At 48.0% G+C, this 27,846-nt stretch overlaps 2 protein-coding genes across 2 annotated transcripts; one reads left to right on the top strand and one right to left on the bottom strand.

Moving 5' to 3' along the window:
* Positions 1-4,884: 4,884 nt before the first annotated feature.
* Positions 4,885-9,601, bottom strand: LOC144179970 (uncharacterized). Its single transcript, XM_077708385.1, has 3 exons — positions 9,591-9,601; positions 4,956-5,517; positions 4,885-4,908 (listed from the first exon to the last, which is right to left on the bottom strand). Exons 1-3 carry the CDS (start codon positions 9,599-9,601, stop codon positions 4,885-4,887), a joined length of 597 nt encoding a protein of 198 aa, XP_077564511.1.
* A 94-nt stretch (positions 9,602-9,695) lies between these two features.
* LOC144179969 (uncharacterized) lies at positions 9,696-26,871 on the top strand. The gene is made up of 6 exons (XM_077708384.1): positions 9,696-9,704; positions 9,928-10,249; positions 11,432-11,724; positions 17,245-17,316; positions 18,464-18,553; positions 26,770-26,871. Exons 1-6 carry the CDS (start codon positions 9,696-9,698, stop codon positions 26,845-26,847), a joined length of 864 nt encoding a protein of 287 aa, XP_077564510.1. The 3' UTR covers positions 26,848-26,871.
* The last annotated feature ends 975 nt before the right edge of the window (positions 26,872-27,846 follow it).

The following is a 27,846-nucleotide window of genomic DNA, read 5'->3' as shown; positions in this document are numbered from 1 at the left end:
TTTGGCAGAGCAGTTTTGGGCAAATTTTATTTTCCCTATTTATTGCCTTCTTTTTAATTCAATGGTATGCCCGGAAAAATTGTCTCCACTTACGCTATCACAACGATTACATGTGTTAAACCTACCAAATCTGCATTTTTGTTGAAATGCAGGGCGCGACACAGTAAGCCATTTTCGATTTTTTACCCCTACTTCAAACTTTTTTTACTGAATTTTTTAGTTTATTCTTCGGTTTTGAGGGAGATGTATAAGGTGCGTATTTTTGCCAGATATTTCTGTCAAAATGTTATTTTTCTATATTTCTTATCTTGTGGTTGTCAAAATTCTGTCCGATCATGCAATTACTTCAGTTTACACTATTTTAACTAATTGAGGTTGTATTTCCACAAAACCTGCATTTTTGTGCAAATATAGGGCGTTACAAGGTCCTGGATGTGGGGGTACTGGGCAAAAGATTCTGTGCCCTAAAAACAGAAATATAAATGAATCACTGGGGCTCCTAGCCAAGGCTGTCACTGCTCCTTCGCTGTTTATTGCTATTACGGGGCACCGGAACCGACTCGGGTAGAAGCTTGTTTCTGACACTCGCCCCGGGTTTTTATCCCCATCCTTTTAAAGTCGTGGTGATAAAGAGCGGATCACGTTTCTAAATTTCTTTCGAGAACGTTCAAAAATGTCTTGGTTCTGGATCTTTTAGTTGTAGCAATATTAAAAAGGGCAATATCTTTTTTAACAACTGAAGAAACGATGAGACTTGAGGAAAGTAATTTGTGTGTTTCCCTTAGGAGCCACACACCTTTTTTATAGTGAATACCACGTGATATGTCCCAAAGGTAAGAGCCCGTCTTTCACACTGTATGCGAATTTTTCGCTCTGCGTCTTCCTTTCACGTTCCAACAAAAGGAGCGACGGCTACAAACTAATTGTGCGTTCCTAAATTGATATGTTACCTTAGACTGTATTGACCCCAGCCTCATTTGAACTAAACCGGTCAATTTCCACGCGTTGACAGGTGAAAAGTAGCCCGTACAATGGCGGTCCAATACGAAAGAGAATCTATTGTACCGTGTCATTGTTGTCGACAACAGTCCATTCTTAATGACGCATGACCGGGTGAAAAAAGAGACGTTAAAAAAAGTAACTTGTACAGTTCCGAGAGCACTCATTCTCCCCTGCAATAATGGTCATGCGGAAAAACCGGTGCTGCTAGTAGTAAATATACATACTTACATGCAGCGTGGTTGCTTCGCTTCTGCACGAATTTTGTTGTAATTACCTCAGTGCAGCGCTACCACGCCCTCTTTGGAGGCACAGCACCAAAAGCAACGTCCGGCTGCCTTTCAAACTTACCTCACCTTTGCGTCGACTGAGTGTCAGATATATCAATTGGAATGCTGCCTTTTTTTTTCATTTAATACTTCATAAGTGGGCGGGTACGGCACATTTTGCGACAACAGCCAGACGGTAAAGGCCGCTTAACAACAGGCACTCAGGCCTGCATTCTCATACTTGCTAAGTTGGTCTGAGAGCAAACTGCACATAATCACTGCGAAGGGCTGTTTCAATTTTGAAACAGGGTATCATTTCTAGAGCAAATAGGTTGACTTCATCGTTCAACGCTAAAACCACTAAATCAATTTTAATTCGCATTAGCGAGACAGGTTTCATCAAGCACAACGATGCCGATATACGAAAAGCCATTCGAGCATGTTCCAGAGGTAAGCACATTCCGTCGCTACCTACGTGGCTGCCGCGTATTCGGCTGTGCTTTTGTGGAGCCGTTGTTTCCGGGACAAGGATCAGCGAACGTAGAGCTGCGGGTGCGACGTTGCACCGTGTACATGCTCTACTCCCTGTTCTGCTTCTGCCTCATGTGGCAACTGGTGGTCCGAGCCGCCGTCCGCTACGCCACGGAGGGAAAGCTCAATCCGAGCGTGTACGTCGTCGCGATAATCTTCTACTTGGTCCAGAGCACTGTCACCTACGTCGTCGTACTGCTGTGCGCTAAGGTAAGCATTGTTTTTACGTTGGTACCTTCAGCACCTATCCCTTCGTTTTATTCGATTTCTAACAAACTAAGCGGCGGGGACATCTAAATAGGTTTAACAACCCTTGCTAGCTGGGAGGCAAGTACGATTTGAAGCCACCAAAAACTATCTTACAATCAACTGTCCGCTAGTTCACGGGGAAACGAACACATGAAGACAACACACGCACAGTTCGCAAACGTTTTTTTTTTTATTATGAAAAGCATAATATTATAAAAGCATAATAATTATAAACACATAACATGAAAAGCATAAGTATTCAAGCGCCCAATCCATACGCCCTACCTGCGTCACAGTTCTCGGCGCACCGGGCCGGAGATACAGAACAGAAGAATAACAGTCCTTTAGGCGCAGAAAAGCCGGGCAAAGAATGAAAGCAACTATAACTTCATCACAACGCCTACAGGGTAAGCCTCGAAACGCGCATGCCCTGGAAAGGCACCGTAATCACGGTTTCTGCTCATCAAAGTATGCGACTTCCCGGCTAAGCAAAGCAATAGACAGGTGACTTGGGCAATCTGAAGCAGCTTTTAAAATGTGGCTGGCTTCTACAGTTTCTCGCGTTGGCTCGTCCTTATGCAAAATAAAATGGGTGCACGCCGGAAACCAGGGGCCCAATCAGGAGTGCATTCTCGACAATGAGAGGATACGTGGCTATGGTCACGTTTCGCCATTGAATAATTGCCTTCCTTTAGCCTGGAATTAACACAACGTACCGTTTGACTAATGTATACTTTCCCACAGGAAACCGGGATCGTATATACAGCCCCTGTAGCACTCGGGCGAAATTATTTCTGTGATTAAGACCACATGCCCTTAATGGGTTTTTTGCCTTTTTGTTCACTCTTTGACATGCTATACCTAACTTATAAGAAGCCGAAAACAATACGCTCACATTATACTTCCCCGCAACTGGTTGTGTTGTTTTATTCCAGGAAACATCTTGTGAACATAAGGCACCACGGCACATTTCTCGGGCTTATAATTTAGTTTTGTTTCTCCTTGTCTGACTTTACATATTTTAACAGCTTGTCACTAGACCTGGAAATTATTTGGTCGGGACACCCAGATTGTCTCCGCTTCTCCACCTGCTCTAAGACGCTGATAACCATTTATTGCTCACAGGACTTGGATATGGCTGACTTAAGGCAGGAAAGTGCAATGCCTTGATTTACCCCGTTTGAATGTGGCGACCCAAAGTTTAAAAGTGCTTAGAAAGACCACGGACAGTAATTGTAGCACACGTGCACCTCCTCGAGACGTGCCCTTCCCTGTAACTTTCCCTGTAGCATGCGTACGCTTCCCTGCGAATTGTGCTGTCTTCATAGGTTCCTGTCTCCTCGTCAATTTGCGTGCAGTTGATTGGAAGATGAAACATTACCAGCCCGCTCAACTTCAACCCTTTCGACAAAAACAAGCTGCGATAAAAAAAGATTCTGGAGTACAGAATGTTCAGACCAAGACCCATGAGCAGCTCTAAACTCGTAAAAGCAAAAACAAAACACGCTGCTGCAAAAGCAGGCAAACATTCTGCAAGCAAATTATTTGTATATAGCAAACAGCATGTCCTGGGTGGCGTATACTTTCAAACCATTCTCGGGTTTATGCACGAAAGATTTTTTGCGTGAGTGCAAATAGGGGAAGTGCGCCATCTTGACAGGAAAAAGGCGACGTAAGGATGACATTGTAGGGCGCTATGTCGGGCGAGAGGAAGGAGCCTCAGGCAGGACGACCGTTCGTCGCAAGGCAAAACAAGATTCTATTTTGTCAGCACCAGTGCGACCCCCGTGTCCTCGTGCGCTCGCGCGGCCACGCAGCCTGTGTCCATGTCTATCGGGCTGCTGCGCGAGGAGCGGCGGTCGATCCAGCGATGTCGCTGGAGCTGCCGCTACAGGGTTCCCCCCAAGAGAGGAGCGGGAGTGACGAGCGAAAGAAGTCATGCATGGTTACTGGATGATGGACGGATGATGCCCAGTTCCATCATGTGCTCGAATTCCGCTCGGGCGACTTTGAACTTGTCAGGCGCAAGCCGACGTGGTCGAAAGAAAACGGGAGGGCCAGTGGTGATGATGTGATGACGGACGTCATGACGAACAGGCTGAGTCCAGTCAGGTGGTGCTGTCACGGTTGAGAAGTCCCGCAGCAAGGTGGCGAACGGTTCATCGGCAACTGTAGCACAGGATGGTGCTAGATTAGCGGCTGCCTCCGCTGACACACCTTGCACTGAGAGGAGTGTGGTAGCATCAAGTAGACGCTGCCGCTTTAGGTCGACGAGAAGGCCATGTTTTGCGAGGAAGTCGGCACCGAGGATGGCGGTGCGAACGGCGGCGACGAGAAAAACCCACCGGAAAACTCGGCGGAGCCCCAGGTTTAGAGTGAGTGAGCGTTGCTTGTAGACGGGTATGCGCGTGCCGTTCACTGTTTGTAAATGCGAGGTGGCACGAGAAGCACGATCCGAGCGTGTAGCGGGCAAAACGCTAACCTGGGCACCGGTATCCACGAGAAGCCTCTGTCCGGTGGTGCGGTCGGTGACGTGAAAGAGGCGACATTCCTGTGTTGGGCCGAGATCGCTTGTCGCCGTTAGCGGTCGGCCAGGCCGTTTCCCGTCCAGGCGCAGGGCAGACGGCAGTGGCGGGCATCAGCGCCGAAACGCCGGTGGTAGTAGCAAATTCCCGGGTTAGGCGATTCACTGCGTGGGCGCTCTGGGCGCCGTCGCTGCGACGACGAGCGACGGCGTTGACGGGAACGTTGCGGCGAGACATCGCGGGGTGTTGCGGCAACGATGATCTTCTCTAAACGACTGCAAAGGCTGTCGAGTCTAGATGAAGCGGCAGACTCACTGGACGCTGAAGCGGGGTTCCTGGGGCAGGGAGGAGACAGAGGTTTAGCCGATGCAACCGCGGCCACTTGAGAAAAGGGGGTGGCGACCTCCATGACTTTGTCTGCCAGCGCGGCGAGTGCCTGCAGGCGCATGGCTGCGGCAGTGGCGAGGACCATTTGGACGTTGGAAGGTAGGCGCTGAAGGAAGAGCTCACGCAGCAGTGTGTCATCCATGGCGTGAGAATGCGTGCCAAGGAGTTTCTTCATGTGCCGTAGCAGTTGGCTTGGCCTGCGGTCGCCGAGCTCCTCAGAGGAGAGAAGCTGCTGAATGCGCGTGCGTTCCGAAGCAGCTGTGCGCTCCAGGAGTGCAGCCTTGAGCTGGTCGTAAGGCGCTGCGGGGCGGGTGTGGTTGAACGAAGTGAGGATGTCGGAGATCTCCTCTGCGGCTGTCGGCGGAAGGGCTCCGACGACGTGGAGAAATTTGGTTTCTTGAGAGGTGATCCGAGCTAGCTGCAATTGCGCCTCTGCTTGCAGAAACCAGGTCGTCGGGTGGCGCTCCCAGAATTGCGGAAGCCGAACGGTCAAGGCTGAGACTGCTTCGCCGGCTTCTCGCGAACGGGTTGAGTCCTGGTTGTCGAGGGATATGGCTCTACATTAACCTCGGTGGCGTGTTCGGTAGGGTCACCAATTGTAGGGCGCTATGTCGGGCGAGAGGAAGGAGCCTCAGGCAGGACGACCGTTCGTCGCAAGGCAAAACCAGATTCTATTTTGTCAGCACCAGTGCGACCCCCGTGTCCTCGTGCGCTCGCGCGGCCATGTCCATCAGGCTGCTGCGCGAGGAGCGGCGCTCGATCCAGCGATGTCGGTGGAGCTGCCGCTACAACATCAACATTCGCGTCGCGACTCTTCAGTATGTGTCTCGCCAAATAAGAGCTGCCCCCCCCCCCCTATTTTTAAATGCGAATGCATTTATTAGCCGGGGGTTGTCTTGCTCCGTTGGCCGGCGTGCGCCTGCATCCCTCCAGCGCGAGCGCACGTGAGCGCGCGCCTCGTAGTTCTGCCTTCGTCGTCGTCGTCGTCGTAAATGCGAAGGCATTTCTTAGTCGGGGATTGTCGTGCTCCGTCGGCGTGCGCCCGCAGGTGTTATCTCTCCGCGCTCAATGCCGAACGCATGCGCTTGAAGCGAGCTGTACTAGTTTGCTCGAAGCGGCAAGGACGGCGAGTACTGCGGTGTTAGTCTCGTGTCTAACGTGTATGGGAACTTGATATCGCACGCCGTTGCCACGTCTCCCGTTCGAGACACGTCTCCGTACAAGGACTTGTACACCCTTGCCTACACCGGAGACGGAGTCTTTGTGGTGAACGTGTACCTCGCGCCCAACCTCGCTCGAGACGCCGTTGCCGCGCAGCTGGACGCGGCTATGGAAAGTGTGCGCGTGCGCTCCAAACCCTCTGACCCCATAGTCTTGGTTGGCGACTTCAACGTTGACGTGCGCAAGAAGAGTGGCGAGTGGCTGGTCGAGTACATGCAGACCAGGCACTCTATGCATTGTCTCTCTGCCGGCTTCGACACGTGCCCCACTACCATTCACGGATGTTGCATTGATCTGGTCTTTACGCGAAACTGTGACGCGCGTATGCTTCTCAAAGACCCTTTGACCGTGCACTTCAGCGATCACAAGGCAGTGATTGTGGCCGTCAGGTACAACGATAACACAAACAGGTGCTGATGAATAAATGATTACGTTCACACTCTCGTCATTAATTACGCCATTACTCGCAATACACTCATCGGTGCACCCAATGAATTCGCATTTCTGCACGATTCCCTTCGGGGAGGTGCGGGGGAATTTTTACAGTACACATCAAATTAACGGGCAATGTGTAGCGTAAGCAGTCGATCTGTTGGTTTAGCAGCAACCAATCAAGAGCTGGCAAATGACCGTCATCACTACGACCTATTGGAATTACGTTACACGACTAAAGCAAATCTTTTGAATGGTGTAAAAAAGGAGCATCCGTGATAATAAAAATACTTTTTTACAATTGTTCGTGTTTTCTACGTGGTTTTTTTCCCAATATATACGGAAATATATACTATGACGCAATATCAGCGAAGTAAATAACACCTGCTTACCACTCCCTGGAATTGTTTCTAGAAGACCGTGTATTGAAATTACAAAATCAAATAAAATGTAATCAAATCTTTACTTTCGTTTTCAGCAAAAATGATGGAGCAGCCGCAAAAAGCTACTGTGAGAAGTAGCTTGACGAGGAGGCGGATGCCCCTGTATTGACAGCAGTGGAAAACACACCAAGGAATACATACTATCAAAGCGTCTTCACTGACGCCGAAAAAAACCAAAATAGCAGTACTGTACAAAGAGGCAGTCGCGGATTCATCAGGAAAACACCAAGGAGCACCACCAAGAAACACTAATGCCAACTATAAAAGCGTCGTTCCAGACGAGAAAAAAAAAATGTTCTACACAGGGCATAAAAAGAAAGCATTGTTGTACACTCGAAAAAAAAACCCTTTTTGACCACAGGAATAGTCACACAGTTAAATACGCGTTCCTTAATTATACTATGGAATGAAAAAAAAAACAGTTCTCGAACAATTTCATTTCAAAAGTATACACCAATAGAAATAATAACAATAAAAGGGATCACTAGCAATCAGAAATGACGCAATCAGACGACAGAAAAAAACTTTGTAAACGGTTCTCCGGCAGGCGCGTTGGGGCAGGAAGTTTTCGTAGCTGTCGTTTACACGTGTGTCTGAACTTAAATAACCGGAGAAGTAACCGCCAGGAAATTTCATTTTGCGTTATCTATATTGCGATTCACGCAGTGTGATAGAGGCTAAAATGTTCGTTTTTTTTTGGCGATAAGCTTGCCTAATTATTTTTGTAATTCGCCTACACCTTGTGCAATCTTTAAGCAGAAGGTAAATTTATTGCCTCATTTTAATGTGTCCAGAAGGCGGTGTAGTGTGCAGAGCAATACCTCTTTCTTAAGGCCAAATATTTTGCAGAACATTTTGTAAAGTCCCGCGAGGAACCGGGGACACAGTATGCTGTTTTGAACCAAGCCAGCTTTGGTAGGGTTAAAGTCGCCTGAGAAGAAATTAGATGTGGTCACTTTTGAACGGAACAAAATACTACTTTATTCGTAAAAAGAAAGAGCTACCAGGTGGAGCACAGAGTTCTGATTTCGTAGGAGTGACCTTTGGTATCTTGTCTATTGCGCCAACGAATTTAAATGAATTTACGTACATAAGGTGAGCCTTCCGTTCTGAAGACTGAAAATCAGTGAAAATAGGCAAATCAACTACTCCCTTCAGCCACTTTTAGCTCCCTAGGCCGTTTTCGATGAGAAAGGTTTGTGCTTAGGGCGTGACAGGTGTGTTCAATTCGGCTGCTGAATCAGTCAACAAAAAAGCCTGAGGCCAGAACTAGAGCATCGGCTTCTTCCTTTTTCCAGCACAACTAACGCCACTATTTACAGTACTTGGATTTTTTGGTGGTTCCCGCGAGCATACACACTCCTCAAGGCTTCATGGAAAGAGTTCCAGGATTCCCGCAGAAAGAGTCAGTAAATGTAGTGCTGGATCAGCACAACATTTGCATGCACGCTGAACTTGATGAGGTGTTGTGACTGTCCCGAATTGGTTTTTGGTTCTAACCGACGTTTATATACAGCCCATTCCCAGTCGCAAATAATATTACTGTAAACAAAACTGCTCGCAAAAACAACTAGAGGATGTGCTTCTAATTTCTCAATACCGGGTGGGAAGGGGGGGGGGTTGTGACACTGTCGACTGCGGCGAATTGTTTTACGAAAATAACCTAATAGGCTGGCAGAAAGCAGGTGCCACGATTCTTCTACTAGAATAGCAGTGAGTTGGCCGAGGCTTCTGAGTCAGAGTAGATTGAGTGTCTATAGAGGAAGGGCCTTGTCATCATCAGCTCTAGCTCCGAATTTTGCGCAGTGGCAGGCAGTGCTACAGACTTCGCGCCCAGACGTTAGCAGCAGCGGAGACAGCAAGTGGAAAGCGGATACCAGATGGTGAGGGGATGAAGCTGTGTGTTCGTACTGCTGGGGCTGTCTTGCCGAGATCGGGTGCTCTTTCTGGTAATGACGAATATGTATTGTTGACTACATAGTTGCTAATAGTGATAGTGAGGCTTTCTCCTTTTAGGTTTGCGACTTGCGGGCGCGATGAACCTGGGAACCTACTGAGGGCAAGGTCATGCATGTTATCCAGAATAGATGCACCATTATGACAACATTCACCATGCATGAAATTTTGACTTTCAACCACTTGACAATGTTGCGCAATTCCTACGAAAAACAGTAATTACAAAACGCCAACATGATTTGGAAACTGAACTCTTTTTTCCTTATTTCTAAAAACCAGTGGCCTCCTAACGACACTGCCATTCGGCATTATGCTTGGCGTGTGCTAAATGCAACTTAAGTCGCAGCAAATACATTGGCATTAGTTTTCCCCCGTTCTGCCCATTGTGCACTTTTAGGTATAATGAATAGACTGATACTGAATAAAGGTTTCAAAACAATATTTGGACAACGGCTTCACTAAGCAGTGCTGCTTTTGCTCGTCCAATTTGGCAGCATGTCTTTGTCACATAGCCTTGGCATTCTCCAATCACAATTCTTTTAATGGATCATTCCTAACTTTCCATGCTCGTAGAGTACCCGGCATTCATGGTTAACTGCACTGCACAGACAACACAAATTTTGGTACGGAGGTGACTAAGGAACAAGGAATCTTGTACTGACTGGCACGGGAACAAAGTAAAAATGCGAAAGGCAAGATCGCCGAGGAACAATTATTTACGCGGCCACGTCCTAATACACTGCGCGCAGCCTGCTTCTCAGTTTTTCTGGCTTCATTTTACATATCCTTTACATATTTTACATAACTCGCAGAATCTGTTTGTTTGTTTTTTGCCATGAGCGTTGTTACATTGAGAGTTAGGGGTTTTACTCCGAAAAACTGGCGGCCTTCTAAGCGTTCTCTCTGGGTTCGCAGTGGCTCGTCACCATCGACAGGCTCAACGAAAGCCTTGAGGCTCGCCTGCCCTTGCCCGAGGCAGCGAGGCGCCGTCTGTCGCGCATCTATGCGGGCATAATGCTGCTGTTGGTGATAGAAGTTGTGGACCAGGATGGGCGCCTCGCGATGCGATACCTTGGCAAGGCGTCATCGGCCCTGCAAGTGATCGGCGGCATTATCAGCATTGCGGGTGCACTGGTCACCATGTGGTGGGGCTACCTGCCACAAACTGGTGTCGCCATCTGCACCTGGATGGCGGCGGCCTATGTCGCCCAGATAAACAGCCAGATACAAAGCCGCGGTAAGTGTAATACTGTAATATCCCCTTCCCAACACCCTTATTCTCACCCTCGTTTTTACTAAGTCACCCATAACGAGGGTAACAAAATTGTTATGAAACACTTTTGCTGTTCTGGACATCATTCAACACATACTTTTCCTCAGGTAAGTACTAAATTGCTTGCTGGTAAATTTTTCCTTCGGCATAATAGTGGTTAATACAAATCCGAAAGTTTAATAAAATTTTCTTCTGCCAGAAGTTAATTTTAAAAATTGCCTAACGTGTTTCAAAAGTTCGCGCGAGCAGCTAAACGTACGAATATTTCGAATTTTTAGTAAAAGAGTGTCTGACAAAGGGACTTTTTTATTTGAAGAAATGTTTGGCTCCCTTGTTAATCATTGGTAAATTTTGAAAGAAGTGGTATAGCGCACAAAAATAAATGAAGTTACAAAAATCATACGAACGTTCACGGTGCGTGGAAATGAGATTTAGCGCAAATATAGAAATCAGTTACAGTACAGCCTAAACAATTACTGTTTATTGATTTGGGGAAAAAGTACATTCCTGGGTCAAAATAAAAATTTAATTTGTGAGACAAACCTAACAAAACACACACTATTTGAAACACAAACACAAGGCCAACAATTTGCGGAGACTTGGCATGAAGTGAGCCGTATGTCAAGTGCTTCTTAAATGCATCAAGCATCAGGGAAGACGGAAGGTTGTTCTATTTAGATGATCTAGAAATAACACACTGAGAGCGTTAGTACTGCGTCTGTCGCCTATCAAAGAAAAACCGTGATAATGTGTTGAGGCCAGTGTGACGTGATGGAATAGCACTATGATGTGGGCTAGTGTTCATGTATATGTATGTGTTCGTCTGCTGATAAAATCTGTTTGAAGTAGCGCTTTGCGTATGTCGACTCGCTTGTCCCGTTGTTCTAGAGCTTCAATTCATTGTCATTTTATAACTGTTGCAATGAACTCCCGTATTTATAATTACCATAATATTATCGCGATAGCCTTCTCTACTCTTGCACTATATAAAATCACAATTGTAGTACCTTCCGCGGTTTGCGTTCACTGGAATGCTAACATATTTCTTCGTTTAGCACGTGTTCTGCACTAAACGCTTTCCGTAACAGAAATTAGTACCGTTTCTGCGAACCCATGTATAAATTGTTTCTCATGCGATAAATGCAGTGGACCGAACCGGCGAGAGTTTCGTCTTCAGGTGGGGAGAACCTTCGGGCTTAGCTGAATTGAAGCAGGACCTGCGTCTGGTGCGTCGCCTGCTGGCAGCTTCCCAGAACGCATTCCAGGCTGGCCTACTCACGGCTCACGTGGCATCCATGGGCCGTCTGTGTGTCGCTTTCTACTACGCCGTCACAGACCAGTTCGGTCTGATGCCTGCTTACGCTTACGTCCTCTACGTCGGCTACATGACCGCGCACGCACTCGTCTCCGCAAAGGGTGCCGACAGCGTGGTCGCTGAGGTAAGCGAACACCAATGCACCTTGCGAATTCCGCAATACAGGCCTTAGACAAATCCATATTGGTGATGAAAAACAGCACCAGAAACAAAGTAACAAAAGAAGCGGGGACGAGGCGCAGGGCTTTGGACCGTCCTTTTCTTTTTTTCCCTGTCTTTCTTGCGGTGCTTCCATTGTGAATCTGAATCTGCACCAACAAGCCCAACTTGCCATCTTACTTGCCTTAGACAAGAATATTACCATTACAGAAAAATATTATTTTCTGGTGAAGTCATTTGGCTAATTTTTATGTAATGTGAGCAACTGCAGGCTTCTAAATTTCCTTATAGCCGAGATATGTTCGCCCCACCTGAAAAAAAAAACGCCGCCATGGCTCATTGTCTAAGGCGGTATGCTCTGATTTCATGAATGAACGTTAAATCGCGGCGGTGCTGTCTTTTTTGGTTTAAAGGCAATGGTGTGTGGACCTTTCTGCACATGCCACGACCTCAAGATGGCCTACATAACTCCGTAGCGTTCCGCTACAGCACGCCACAAAGCCAAGGCGTAGATTCGAGACATATTATTTCCACCTCTTGACACAACGCATTAACCTGGCTTGTAGAACACAAAACATTTGAATTACGTTGACGAACTCTCATAAATTCGAACAGCCGTACGGCAGAAATATATACATGGGCCGTGGCTCGTACAAATGGAGAAGCAGTCTAGTATACAGCCATTGCTACCCGCGGGAGCAGTAATTGCAATCGACGTACGCTGTAAAAGGAAGAACGCCGAAGAGAATGTGGTTGATAACATAAACTAACCTAGAAACACAAAAACCTATTCGGAAGCCTAATATAAAACATTTGAGAAATTTTCACCATTTGAAATTAGCAGGTTTTATTTAACTGCGATGGTGTGCCCCTTGGCATAGTTTAGAGAGTCCTAAAAGTACAGGTTCGCACCAGTTTCCCAGACGAAGTCCAGAACATAGCGGTGGTGGGGCACCCCCAGTTATCGCTATAGATCGGGGGTCTGCCAGGATGCAGGCCTCTGCCACGAAGGTGCCGTGGTGTCACTGCAGTCAGAAAAGGGCACGTCCATAAGAGGCGATTCGTGTCAGCGTAATCAGCAGGAGCCATACAGAAGGGACAGTTGGCAAACGGGGCATGGTATCGCGGTGGGTGCACCTGGGTAACCGCAAGAGAGAGGGACACCCCAACTGTAAGTCTAAGCAGCAGGACCTCCTCCCAGTGAGCGAGCCCACTCGGAAGGTCTGTTCCACACGGTGGGATGAGAGCGCGCCAGGCGTGACGCAGACTCTCCTTTAGTTTGACCTATTTTTCATGGGGGTAGCAAGGGAATCGGTCGTGCAATAGACGTAAGGCGCAGGAACTATCTGCCGCAATATCAGCAATAAGGGTATTACGCCGGATCCACAACATTCCGAGAGGGAAGGGGTAGGTGTCCACCATGCTATGAAGCAGACGAGTTGGAGGCTACACGGCGACAATTACGCATGGCCGGCGTTGAATCCGTGTAAAGGACAGAAGAACTTCCAGGGGGCTTCTTAAAGAAGGGCCGGCATTAGCGCCTGCAGTCCGGCTCGAAAGGCTGTAAGCCCCGCCAGCATAGAAGGTAAGGTGCGGAGTGTTTCGTAAACGCAGGTTTGGTTCGCTTCTGGACATTGCAGCGTTGGAAAGGTTCGCTTCTGTAGAGGGACCATGCATCGCTGTAGTTAAAACGCTGTAATAGGCCCCAGCGTCCACGAATGCCTCTACAACCTGGGGCTGCTTCACAGCCGCCAGTGTTGCTGCGCCCGCGGAATGCGCGTCTGCCTTTCCTGTCAACCGAATGTGGAGTCTAGTGAGTGGCCGGCTGTCGGTCACTTGATGGTACAGGCAAGTGGGCCAAGTTACAGGGTGGGTCGGTAAAGTGGGTACTCAAACCCCCATGTAGATAGCCAACGCCGCTGCTTCAGCCACAAAATTAAGTTTGTGCTTACGGGAGAAGCCGCGTTGATATAGAAGCTCATCCAGGGTGTTGAGTTGAGTTTCTGCCTGCATGGGTTTTATAGGCATTCATTGAGGGAGGCAGGTGATCTACCGCATTCCAGCTCTATTGACTGCTTCAAGTCGGGCCCACTATGCCTGGGTCATGCGCTGGAATTGAGCTTGATAGAGCTTGACCACACCAAGAGTCGGCCAATTTGGAATCACGGTCTTCCAGACTATTGCAAAACGCGTCGGATAAGATGTAGCATTTGACCTGCTTGTTGGCGGGAAGATCGAAGCACAGGGCAGAGGGCCCAGATGATGAAATATGTAATCCCAGCACGCGAAGAGAGGTGCCAGTGCGTACATGCTGGCCGAAGAGGTAGTGCGAGCGGGGACATCCCTGTCGACGACGGCGCGAAGCCCTGGCTACATCGAGTAAATGAAGCTTTCAATAGCACCTCGGTACCACCGTAGTACAACCGGTTATACTCAATAGCAACAGTACAAAAACGGGCCAACCGGCAACGAGAATTTTGTCCACTCGAAGGTGGATATACAGAATGGCTGTCTTTTCGACTCGCAAGACCTGCGTATTCACTCCAATTCTGTGCATCAGTTAAAGCTTGTAGCAGCACACGGTTTGCTGAGACAAATAGACGTGGTGGACAGTTGGTGGAAATCTTGGTGGACAGTTCATAGCGTAATATCGTCCGCGTGTACCAGAAAGTGCAGGTCTGATATGGAGCCAAGATGCCAGGCAAGCGGCATAATAGCCACATTAAAGAGAAAGGGTAAGATCACCGACCCCTGAGGCACTCCACGGAGAGGTGTAAAATTGCCGTAACTAGCCCCTCCAATCCTTACCGAAAATCATCTTTTAGGCAAGAAGGTCCGAATAAAAGAGCGGACCCTTTCCGGCACAAGTAGGCTTTGGCACCGCGGCTGAAGTCATATGCCTTGTGAATGTCCATTACAAGCTACATCCGCAATTTGTGCGACCGGCGGCAAGTAGCACCACTAAAAAGGTCCAGTCCATCCTCAGTCCCCAGACGAAGTCTGAACCCAATCTGTGCCCGGTGGTGCCATCATAAAATTCCCCCCCCCCCCCCTTTGAAGTAGCGTCGCCAGCATCCGCTCCAGCTGTTTACGCAAGGTGCAAGTCAATGCGATTGGGCGCAATTTGGGGAGACGGTAAGGTGGCTTGCCTGGCTTCGGTGTAGGAACGATATTTGCCCAGAGCCATGATTTTAAATTTGGCCCAAGAGCCACACCTTGTTGGCAGAATCGAGAACATGGCTGAGGGCGGGATCGTCGAGGTTCTTATAAACCTCACATGTAACATCGTCTGGGCCGCGATATGACCGAAGTTTCGCCTGGTCAATCGCAGCAAGGAACTCTGCCATGGTGAAAGCCGATTGAATTCCACTGACCACGTAAACGGGCACGGGCACGGGCTTCTAGCGGGAAAGGCGTGAAATGAAAGGTACAAGGACCACATCGATGTCAAATTGGTCGGGGTTTTTGCCCGATGCGAAGCACGCCCTGACTGCTGCATCCAGAGTGCGGCCACATAATTACGCTGCTCGAAAAGTGGGCCAAATAGATGCTGTGGTAGACGCGGGGCCGAGCGACTCAGACCAGCTAAGCCATCATTGCCTTGAAAGACGCATCTCATGCCGTCTGGCCACCGCGGCCAGGCGTTGCAAACGTTTTCGGGCCAGTGAACCCGATGGATCTCTTGAGGCAGCCATTTCAGACTGTTTGCGCTGGGCCAGCAGCTTTAAAAGTCGGAGGTCAGGCTTTGACCGGCACTCCTCTACAAACGTCCTCTTAAAGGCACTGCTCAGAGCCTGCTTAATCACAGTGGTGAGGTCCGGGCTGGTAGCTGTCATGGATGCATTGATTAAAGTCGTGGTAAACTAATACGGCTCGAAACGTTTCGTGAAAGCGTGCAAGTCAAAACACCTTTGTTTGCCTTGAATACTCAGTAGACACCCAAACGTTCGCCAACCCACTCACCGCGCGGCATTTAACAGCACAATTGTGGACGAAGCATCCGCTGAGGACGGACGTAAAAAGGATGCTGGGCGGAGACGGTTCGCTTAATACTGTCGTGTGCCATAAGAAGGAGGCAGGTGATTTGCGGCTAGCTAATACTGTGTTATTCAAACGCTTTCAGCTTTGAATTTATGCGTACCAACAGGCTAGCCAGGGCATCAAAAACGTCGCGGCTCCACAAATAAGTTTGTCCACTTGCGCTACAACGGTTCCGAATGTGTTCCCACGTTATGCATTGAATAATTTGGCCAGGGCTGCCTAGTTGCCTTCCCCCCGTGCAGTGTTTATAATTTCATTTCTGCGTATATGCATGAATTTCAAGCTTGCTGTAGATTGTGAAGTGTTTTTTTTTACGCAGAAACGACGTTTTCTCGAAGTTCTGTCTGAAAAGGCCGTGGAATGAGACGCATGCGAGAATGGTGAAAATTCCTGCATGAAAGAACATACCGCGCTGTCTTAACCTGCAGAGTACTTTGAATTGTCCGGTTTATGTATAGACTAGAGAGTTTGACAATAGAATTCGTTCGCAGTGAAATGGTATACACCCTCTTTGTCTTTACTAAACCCTCTAAACCTTATTGAGAAACAAAAAGGTGCAATTCAGCATAAAAAACCCTTTAAAAGGGTATGTTCTTCTGTTTCCGCCACGGTGTGAAGGTGTTATGAACGACAAAATATCTTTAACAGGGGCTTTCTTTATGTTGTTGCTAAAGTGTTAGGGAGATAATTACATGCAGTGATTTACCCCCTTAAGGGGGTAAATCATTTTACGGTGCAGTGTGAACAGGGTAGTACAGGTTCATTGCTAGTTTTATTCATGAAGGTGTCTCAAGCGTACCGCAAAATTCCATGGCAAGCCATGACGGACACCAAAGAATAACTCAGCTTTGTGGTACCCAAAAATCACTATTCTGTGTGTTGGTTATACGCAGCAACATTACGAACTGAAAGCAAAATTTGTGGTCCACTTGGCCCGCTAAAATGTTTCTCGAGTGGTGTTTATTCTTGGGGTGTTCGAGAAGCAGGACTCAGGTGCGAGTTGATTCATGATCTTAAAATAATTTTAATTGTAATGGACACAGCGCCTGCATCTGTATCTACGTGCCTCGCCCTTCGTCCCATGTTCAGGCTGTAAGCAATTGTTTCGAGGTGCTCGAGAAGCATTAGTCACGGAGGTAAAAGGAGCTGGCGAAGCGTTGAAATCGTTCGCAACATTTGTGGAAGCATTCTTAATGTTCTTTGCATGTAAATATTATTCACAGGAATGGAAGCTTGGGAGCTCATAACTTTGAACAGACAGATTAGTTAAGCAATTATGCTGCCACGCCTGATTAATCAGAGCTGAGTAACTTAAGAGTCCTATAAAGCTAATTTTTGATTGGTCCATTCCCGAAATCGAAACGAGACAAAACACTAGCATGCAAGTAATGACGTTCATGTCGTGGTGCACTCTTTTCTTATCTTTTTCTTTTTGGTGCAAAAGGTCGGCAAGTTGAAGGAACTTCTGTCCACCGGAGGATACTACAAACACTTGAAGCTCCCCGCTCAACAAGAGGTATGACGAGCTTCTTCACCTTTAGTCGTGGTTTCTGCGACTGTTAATACCTAGCTTTCGGTTTAGTTGACAAGTAATCAATGAATCCTGAAGAATCGTGAATAACAAGAAATGTATAGCAGGGAAAACAAACAATTATTCCTCACTAGGAAAAAACCTGAGAGTTGAACGGCTTTTGCACTGCTCGTGTCTGTCAGCTTTTCGATCTTCGCAGACGTGTTGCAACAAAGCGCCCATATGACCTTGTGTAAGAAAGCAGCAAAAACAGCAGCATTTTTCGGGGAAACTATCACAATAAAATCTTCCGTCCTTGATCAGCCTTTCTGTTTTCACACAAAGTGATTTGGAGTTTCAATATATCATTTGCTAACTGCTTGTAATGAAAGAGGCTGCACTGGAGATACATGTGAGCAATGCGTAATTTCCCTTATTGAGAGAACACAAAGCTCCAATGTAGAATAGTATATAATAAGCGTAATTATAATGCGGATGATACTCCAATTCCTCGGTATTCGGCATTACAATAAGCACATGGATGAATGGTGCAAAATTCCCCTCGAACAACTATTATGTATCCAGTAAATAGCGCATATTATGCGCAAAATGGATTATGCCATGTTTAAAGAATGTGTATATTACACAAACTTGCGATTGTTTAAAAAATGCGCGTAGTAATTATTCTCCCCTGAATGTCGATAAGATCGACGTGAAGTCACCTAAATTTAAAAGTAAACGGCACTTATGGACTATTACCGCTTACCACAGCATAAAAACCTGACCCTACTGGAACGTCTTCAAAACGTGATATAATATACCAATACCGTCTGTCAGGAAGGCTTTGTAGTCGGCATACAAAACACACTGAAATACAGGTGAGATACTGCACAAAGGAGGACGCATGAGCTGCGGTCAATTTTTGGTATAAGCATGAAATGCGTCCGCTCTGTTTGCTTTAATCCAGGTAAAAACGCATCATTCCAGTGGCCACATAATACCACATCAATGCCGACGCAGACTGCCGACTTTCTTAAGTAATGTGACAAACCGTTTCAGTTACGTTTTTCATTGATAAGGCATTCGCGAGGCCCCTTCTGAAACAGTTTGTGCATACGCCGTTAAACTCACTTTTGCACCTTCAACATTGCAGCTGCAAGTTTTCCTGCAGGCGCTCGAGCCAGAACGATACCGCTTCAACATATGGGGACTTTACAGCCTCGAAACGAGGGCCCTGTCGAAGGTAAGGTTATTATATCATTGAATACGTAGTTTTAGTTTCATCGTAGGCAATAGCAGTTTCTGTAGTTTGCAAAAAATGACTTTATGTACCGTCATAAATAAAAACAATCTCATAAACTATTCCACAGTTATGGGATTCCTCCGGCCCATTTGCCTCGCCTAAATCTTACTTAGAGGTTCCTCTGAGCATCCTTCTCAAACCTAAATTCAAATCGCCACTTCTATGTGACACGACCACAATATTTATTGCTGTTTTGGCGACGCTTTCAGAATACGTTCTATGAAATGGATGATCACTTAACCACAAAAGCGATTTTTGTTATAAACGTTACACACGCTGGTGTTTATATTGATCTCACAGAACCCCCTTGAAATCATTCAAACCAAAATGAACTGCTAGAAACGATATTTTGGACGAATCTCTAGGGTGAGTACAATCAAAGTGCACGACCAAAAAAGAAAGCTACACATCGATCCAACAACGGTGATTGATTGCCAGTCGCTCAGACGAATGGTTCAATGCCGTCGTGCCGTAGAGTTTTTGTCTTCCCAGTATACCGTACCAGATGCTTTCCACGTACCATTAACGCCGCACAAACAGCCGTTTGGTCATCCAATGAAAAAATGTAGAGTTCCGCCACATTTTCTAGTCGAAATTGTTAACTGCTATATTTGTGTTGTACAAACAGGTAGCCTTGCAGTGTTCTTGCAGTGGTTGCGAGTAAAGCAAAGAAAGGGGAATTCTTAGGTAGCCTGCGAAATAGTAAATCGACAACAAGAATAAAGAATAGGGGTGTAACCTGAAAGCAGCACATAAGTTCTCGTTTTGATGGATTTAGAATTTCGCGGTAATGTATATTAGTACCTTCGGAGTCATAGATGTGGCGTCGAAACGTCTTTAATATATTGTAGCGGTGTCTATTGTTACAATCGCGACGCGGTCAATCCCGCTAATGGTAGCGCGAGACGGGGATGAACGAAGAGAAGGACGAAGGTCTCTTGCCGGTGCTCTTGCTCCAGCTGGGTCGCCATTTTTGACTATCCGTGTGCGCAGTAATTAAAAGTGCCCCGTTGTTTTATCCACACGCTACATTTTTGGTAGAGGGTGCGGGTTGTGACCCCGTATGCGTCAAGAAGATAGCGTTGCTGGAGACGAAGCGCCTCGCACGGAGCTGACTCCGGTTCACCAAGGCACCAGTCGTCGACTCCAAGGTGCTTCACCCGAATTCGGACTGCTGCCAGCGACAACCCGGGCAGCGAGAACACGCATCATGACCTCAACTACGACGCAGACTGACTATGCCGTCCCAGGTCAGTTCGTCATCCATCAGCCGCGAACGCCGCCAATATTTAACGGCAACGTCTTTGAGGACGCTGAGGACTGCCTTGACCTGTATGAGCGCGTCGCGAGCTTTAACAGATGGGATGCAGTGATGAAACGGCAACAAGTGTATTTCTCCCTCGACCACCACGCGAGGACGTGGTTTGAGAACCACGAAAGGGAGTTCCCAACCTGGGACGAATTTCGCAGTAGGTTTCTGGCTGCCCATGCAAGAGGCGACCGCAGGGAAAAGGCCGAAGCTGCGGTACACACCAGAAATCAGCGTCCCAATGAGAGCGTGGCAATGTACTGCGAGGACATGTACCGCCTTTTCACACGCGCCGACCGTACTATGGCTGAAGACAAGAAGCTGCGACACCTCATGCGAGGTGTGAAACAGAAGCTCTTTGCCGGGCTTGTACGCCACCCTCCGCACACCGTCGCATAATTTATGGCAGAAGCCACGGTAATGGAGAGGACATTGGAGCAGCGCGCCAGGCAGTATGACCGCAATCTCAGCTGCACTCAAGCGGATGTGCTGTCTGCTAAATTGGCCACCAGCCAGGATGCCCTACGGGAGCTAATTCGTTCTGTAGTGCGGGAAGAACTCCGTATGTCACAAGTGCCTACGGCTTCGCCAGCGTGTGCCTCTCTCGCTCAAGTGGTTAGAGAGGAAGTAAGGCAAGCTGTACGAGAACCCGTGGAACTGAATCTGCAGCCGCCGCCGCTCTACTGCGCTACATACGCTCAAGCTCTGCAACAACCCAGCACGTGTGCTGCTGCGAGTGTCGTCCCTCCCGTGTGCACCCCGCCTTATGCGGACGTAAATGGCGCCGTTGGTCCTCGTCAGCCTAGATTCCGGCGCCCTCAACTTGCGTACCAGGGCACACTTCGCAATACGGATGTATGGCGCGCACCGGATCGCACTCCACTGTGTTACCACTGTGGAGAGGCTGGCCATCTCTACAGGGTGTGCCCGTATCGCCGTGCCGGCCTTCGCGGTTTTCATCCTGATGCTCCTTGCCCCAGGAACGGTGAGCGTCGCAGCGAAATCAGAGAGTACCTCTCCAGACGGCAACCTTCCCCTGTCTCCAACCGTCAGGACGTCGGATCAGCGTCGTCATTCCGTTACCGGTCTCCAAGCCCTCATCGCCTATCCAGCTCACCTGGGCGTCGCTCGCCCAGCCCGCGACGGGAAAACTAAGATCAGCGACCTCTGGAGGTGCGGTCGCTGAACGGGCTTCCAGCGAAGATCCTCCAACCTGCTCTCGACGACATTCCGCTGAACAGACACCGCCGGCCAGTTCTGAGCAAGCAGCCACCTCCGACATGGCTCTGACGATCGACGACTGCGACGTTACTGCGCTTATTGATACAGGGGCGGACTACTCAGTTATTAGCAGCAACCTGGCGCAGGAGCTCAAGAAAGTACTGACGCAGTGGACAGAGCCTCACATTCGCACAGCGGGCGGGTATCTCATTGCTCCAACAGGCCGCTGCACAGCTAGGTTTGGCATCCGGGGCTACTGCTACGTCGGCGAATTCCTGGTACTTCCACAATGTTCAAGAGATGTTATACTGGGTATGGACTTCCTGTGAGCGAACGAAGCTGTCATCGACCTGCAGTCATCCGCAGAGACGTTCTCGACGAGAGGCGCCATCGCCACGAATGACCTTGCAGAAGTCTGTGCCCTCCGGGTGGTTGACGACGATGTCACTGTACCGCCGCGAATCAGTGTCGTGGTCTTCGTAAGGGGAGACGCATCTGAAAACTATGAGCGTCTCGCCGAAGGGAACACCAAGTTGCTGTTGGAAAAAAAAATTGCGTAGCAAGAGGCCTTGTACACCTGCGGGATGGTTGCGCACACGTCCTTCTGACAAACTTCGGAAACGAGGTCCAACACGTTGCAAAAGGAACTGCCATTGCTTCCCTGCATGAGTGCGATCAGTTGGCAGATCTATGCACCGTGGGGACAGAAGGACCTGAAGCTTCGGATCCCAAGGCCGTTTTAGAGTTGGTGCACATCTGTCCAGATTTGCTACCGACCTACAAGCAGCAGCTAACCGACCTCCTGGAGAACTGCGATTTTTTCTCTACGTCGTCAAAGGTCCGACAAACACCCGTCGCAAAACATCGCATCATCGTGGACGAAACCACAAAGCCCGTGCACCAGCACCCATATCGCGTGTCCTACAAAGAAAGGGAAGCCATCCGGAGCCAAGTAAAGGAAATGCTCCAAGACGACGTAATTCAGCCGTCGAAAAGTCCGTGGGCGTCCCCTCTGGTGCTGGTAGAAAAGAAGGACAAGACCCTGCGCTTCTGTGTGGATTACAGGAAGCTAAACAGCTTGACAAAACGAGACGTGTAACCTCTTCCGCGCATAGACGACGCACTGGATCGGCTGCGCAACGCAAGGTATTTCTCGTCATTACACCTCAAAAGCGGATACTGGCAGATTGAGGTCGATGAGCGAGACCGGGAGAAAACGGCGTTCGTCACACCTGACGGACTGTATTAATTTAAAGTGCTCCCGTTCGGCCTTTGCTCAGCACCCGCGACATTCCAGCGAATGATGGATACTCTCTTAGCCGGGTTAAAATGGCAGTCATGTCTGGTGTACCTCGACGATGTCGTTGTTTTCTCCGCATCCTTCGAAGAACACCTACATAGACTGCGGCTCGTCCTGGAGGCTATTGGTTCGGCTGGTTTAACTATAAAGCCGGAAAAGTGCCAGTTTGGGTACAAACAGCTGCGTTTTCTTGGCCACGTTATCAGCGCGGAAGGAGTGGCACCAGACCCTGAGAAGACGGCGGCTGTAGCAGGCTTCCCGAAACCAGCTGACAAAAAAGCTGTTCGTTATTTCCTGGGACTCTCTGCTTATTACAGACGCTTTGTTGAGAATTTTTCGGACATCGCAGAACCCTTGACACACCTGACAAAAGACGATGAACCATTTGTGTGGCAAGAAGAGCAAAAAGTCGCTTTCAACGACCTGCGAAACCGGCTACGAACAGCTCCGGTTCTTACTCATTTTGACGGACATGCGGATATCGAAGTACACACAGACGCCAGTAATGTCGGTCTCGGCGCGGTTCTCGTGCAGTGGCAGGACGGTGCTGAAAGAGTCCTAGCGTACGCAAGTCGCACACTTTCCAGAGCGGAGGCCAATTACTCCACAACCGAGAAAGAGTGCCTCGCCGCAGTCTGGGCCATCAGCAAGTTCCGGCCATACCTCTACGGTAGGCCGTTTAAGCTCGTCAACGACAACCACTCGTTGTGTTAGCTGGCAAACCAAGGAGATTGTATACAACCTCCTTGTGGCAAACTTAAAGGACCCTCTGGGCGCCTTGCTAGATGGAGCCTTCGCCTGCAGGAGTACGACATGAAGGTCGTCTACAAGTCCAGACGCATCCATAACGATGCCGACTGCTTGTCCCGAGCGCCTGTAGACTCACCAGACCAAGAAATAGAGGAGGATCTACCGTTTCTTGGAGCCGTCAGCACGTCCGAAATGGCCCAACTGCAACGAGCTGACCCAGAGCTGCTACTCATTATCCAGTATCTGGAAGGTCGTGACGTTCGCATACCGGCAGCTTTTGTCCGCAACATCGCCTCCTTCAGGTTCCGGAATAGCATGCTTTACAAACGCAATTTTGGAAACACAAAGGGGGCGTTTCTACTCGTTGTGCCGTCGGCCATGCGTGCGGAAATCTTGCATGCCTGTCACGACGAACCTTCAGCCGGCCATTTGGGTGTCAGCCGTACAGTATCCAGGATTCGGCAAAAGTACTTCTGGCCGAAACTTTTGCAAACGGTCCAGCAGTACGTTAGGAGCTGCCGTGAGTGCCAAAGAAGGAAGACTCCCCCTTTGAAACCGGCAGGCCTTCTTCAGCCGATAAAACCGCCTACAGCACCATTCCAGCAAGTCGGTATGGAACTTCTTGGCCCATCTCCGACGTCAACAAAGGGAAACAGATGGATAGTGGTAGCGACAGACTACCTTACGCGCTATGCGGAGACAGCGTCTGTAGTGCGGGCAACGTCGGCTGAGGTTGCGGAGTTTTTTGTGAACAGCGTCGTTTTACGACACGGGGCCCCGCAGGTCGTTATAACAGACAGAGGGACAGCCTTTACAGCCAATCTCATGCAGTCTATCATGAGGTTAACTGAGACCACCCATAGGCGAACGACAGCATACCACCCGCAGACCAACGGCTTGACCGAGAGATTGAACAGAACCCTCGCCGACGTGCTTTCTATGTATGTCGACGTCGAACACAAAACATGGGATGACATTCTAGCTTACGTAACATTCGCCTACAACACGGCAGTTCAAGACACTACAGGACTGGCTCCCTTCCAATTGGTTTACGATCGCACGGTCACCACGACACTGGATTCTATGCTACCCGTTCAAGAGGACGAATACAATGGTGATGTCGACGACTTCGTACAGAAGGCGGAGGAAGCTCGACAGCTGGCACAACAACGAATAGAAAATCAGCAGCGTGTCGACGCAAGCCATTACAATCAGCGCCGACGTATTGTGTTCTACAACCCCGGAGACACGGTGTGGGTGTGGATGCCAGTACGTCAGCGGGGCCGATCCGAAAAACTGCTTCGTCGGTACTTCGGGCCCTACAAGGTGGTGCGTCGGATTAGTGACGTCAACTATGAAGTCACACCGGATAGTAGGGCGCACACCTGACGGCGCAAGACAACTACCGAGGTCGTGCGCGTCGTACGAATGAAGCCGTATTACGACAGAGACTTTTGCCGCTTATAACGGCACCCCGCCCACCCCCCAAGCCAAGCCCAGTGTGGAAGCTGAGCTCTTCGCTGACGCCTCTATGTACTTGGACAGTGAGCCGCCGCATCGTCGCCATCCGGATCCGAAGCTATCCTCGCCTGGTCCTATACCACGGCATCGGGACGATGCTGGCAGAAGAGGGGGGTAATGTAGCGGTGTCTATTGTTACAATGGCGACGCGGTCAATCCCGCTAATGGTAGCGCGAGACGGGGCTGAACGAAGAGAAGGACGAAGGTCTCTTGCCGGTGCTCTTGCTCCAGCTGAGTCGCCATTTTTGACTATCCGTGTGCGCAGTAATTAAAAGTGCCCGGTTGTTTTATCCACACGCTACAATATACTACATCTGAAATCACCAATGCACATGCTAATTTATGTTTTATTTAGGAAAGCGCACGCGTTTGTCTTTATGTGTAGTTATTAGCTATGTCCACCATTCTCTTACTAATTGCTTACAGAACTGGATTCCGGAGTGCACGATGTTTTATATTTGTCTGATTCGGTTCGTTGGCACCTCAGAGTGCTTATGGATACTGTAGGAACATTTAGCCTAACTTATCAAGTTTGGAAACAGGTGAAAAAATCTTGGACTGGTGTTTATAATTCGTACGTTGAAACACATGCGCATTAAACCACACTGCAAATACATCTTCGGACCTACCCGAGCAATTAGGCGACAGAATAAGTAACTTTGACCAAGTAAATGAATTCTTCAACAACAGGTGCTGTTGTAAATATTTGTAATTTTATGCCAACCTCCATACAACAAAGACAATGACGGTACCATACATGAAGTCTCGGGTGTCGTCACAATAGTGAAACGTGGCTATGGTGTAGCAGAATAGGTTGAAATACAACAAGATCGCATTCCCATATTCTGGTGGCAATGAAGAAAGCTTTATATTACCACGGGTCACAGTTTATTAAAAAGAAAATCGAAGCGTCTATGTTGCGTCATGATCCAGCACAATAGAAGACAAAGAAAAGACCCGATGCGAAGACGGCGATTCCTCTGAATGGGTACGCGCTGTATATGTGTGGGCCATCATCACTACCACCTACAGGAAACCGTTCATGAAGGAGCAGAAACGACCTCAAAGCTGCGATTCGCTGCTATAGACATCGCTTGTGAATAATTAGTAAATGAATTATTTATGTGCACAACTTCTAAATAGCCTAACGTTCTGCAGCGTAACAATATAACTGAAATCCTGATATTACGTTACATTAATTTCTGTCCTGCGCGAGAATTGTAATAATCGTGTTGTAGGAGTATTTCTAGTTATCGTTAAACTGTAGGCATAAAACCGAGTCCAAACTTTATTCATGCAAAATGAATAAGAAGAGTCCACGTTGTTTTATAGCGTGTCTTAATTTCCTTTAATGCTTGGGCCTCCGTCCTAGAGGAAAAACATTCAGCTCACAGGCTGAGCAACGAATGCTCATGCAATAAATTAAAAATTTAGGTAAATTAGATGCGACAATAATTTTTAGTCAGCGCGTAATTAATAATGTACAGTGGAAAAAAAATGTTGAATGACGACGCTAACAGCCACTTTGCACATTAACATTTTTCAGTTGCTTCTCCAGCTTCGTGTTTTACACGTTGAACAATTTGTTTACTCTAATCCACAGTCCGGCCTGTAGCATAGTTTCTGCCTAAAGATTGCTTCAAACAACACTCCATGTTTTCATAAACCTATTCAGTTATAACCATACTATGCAATAATACAATATGCCCACTTGGAAATTTGTAGGTACTAGTGCAATTAACGACATGCAAAAAGCACGAACGAATTTGCAACAGCACATTAGAAAGTGTGCAAAACAAGGCGTGGGAAATCAAATAAAAAGCTAAATACTGATCTCAAACCGGTGAATAGTTAGAAACGCTAAAAAGACACCATCGACAGTTTGAATACCACAGCTCATATACCTGTTCAGATGTAAGAATTCTGTTATGATTATGGCAAATTATTTCGAGGGGGCGAATTTTGTTCATGCGGAAACTTTTCACAGTGAAAGGTGTTATAACCAAACACTTTTCATTTATTAGACCTTCTGATCCCACTTCTTTTTTCTTTCAGGCCACCGGGACTGTTCTGACTTACACAATCATCCTAATCCAGACAAGTATTTACCTTGTGACTCCGTGTAAGAAGTAGACAGGCGCAAGCGACATTACAAATGTACCAATTATAAAATTCTTTGCACGAAGTTGAACGTTACAATTTATTGTGTCAGTGCTACTCAGACAACTGCTTCACTTGAGCTGTTTCGCTTTTTGTAATAAACAGTATTTCACGAATAAAGTTATACTATGACCGGTCGTACATTTTGCGCATGCTCAGTAGCAATGACGGATCAGTTCAATTTTAAGGTACTTTACTCGCCATGGCAATCGCCGACTGAAATAGGTTCGGGATAGGCCGGAGAAACAAATCGGGATTTGATTTATCCAGCTTGTTATTGCTTCCACTGGTTTCAAACAACGGTCATTTGCTACTGCTGAGAATGCTATTTGCACGTGTAAACAATTATAACACGCCCAAGGTACGTATATAGCGGTGTCGAAGCCCTTTAAACCCCACTTCCCGAGACTGGTACACCGTAAAGTGCTCCCTTCTCATATGCTTATTATACGATATACACGAAGCAGCTGTTACCTAGTTAACAGCTCCATTTTTGCAATATTGAAACGGAACGTGGTGAGCTTAAGCCCTTCGCAAGCTGTTATGGTCAGCGCAGAAAGACACAACAGTTATCATTGCCGCGGCAGGTAAGTATTTATAGCACACTCTTTTTGTGTCGCCATTTTTGAAAGGGAATACCGTGTGTGTTAGTACTGAAACTAAAATGATGCCGGGTAATAGGGACCGGTCACTGCTCAGAGGGCCGACGAATAAGTACACACAGCGCCGCCCCGCGGAAGCTTGAGCAAACTTTGGGTCGATGAGAGCCAGACGGCAGCCGCGCGTTTATACGTTCAACATCTCTTGGTTGTTTGTTTTTTGCGATTCTGCAATTGCTTTTAAATGGTGCTTCGTGCTCGAAAACCGTTCCGACGAATAGTTTCCCCATGTCTGAAGTGCGTCTGTGTGGTTTCCGGACAATTACGGGGCTGGACTACTAGTTTCGGCCTCGCGTGCGCGAGAACGGTCAGA

This window comes from Haemaphysalis longicornis, unplaced genomic scaffold (genome assembly GCF_048455015.1).
Source record: "Haemaphysalis longicornis isolate Haplotype H1 unplaced genomic scaffold, Haemaphysalis longicornis Haplotype H1 scaffold_4, whole genome shotgun sequence".
NCBI classification, from domain to species: Eukaryota; Metazoa; Arthropoda; class Arachnida; order Ixodida; family Ixodidae; genus Haemaphysalis; species Haemaphysalis longicornis.
The sequence above is the reverse complement of the archived record's forward strand: the minus strand, read 5'-3'. Positions and strand labels throughout refer to the sequence as shown.

Coding starts and splice junctions, on each gene's coding strand:
- LOC144179969 (XM_077708384.1), top strand. Junction 11,725..17,244: donor CCGACAGCGTGGTCGCTGAG/GTAAGCGAACAC, acceptor TTGGTGCAAAAG/GTCGGCAAGTTGAAGGAACT. Junction 17,317..18,463: donor AGCTCCCCGCTCAACAAGAG/GTATGACGAGCT, acceptor TCAACATTGCAG/CTGCAAGTTTTCCTGCAGGC.
- LOC144179970 (XM_077708385.1), bottom strand. Junction 4,909..4,955: donor TCGCCACCCCCTTTTCTCAA/GTGGCCGCGGTT, acceptor TCCCTGCCCCAG/GAACCCCGCTTCAGCGTCCA.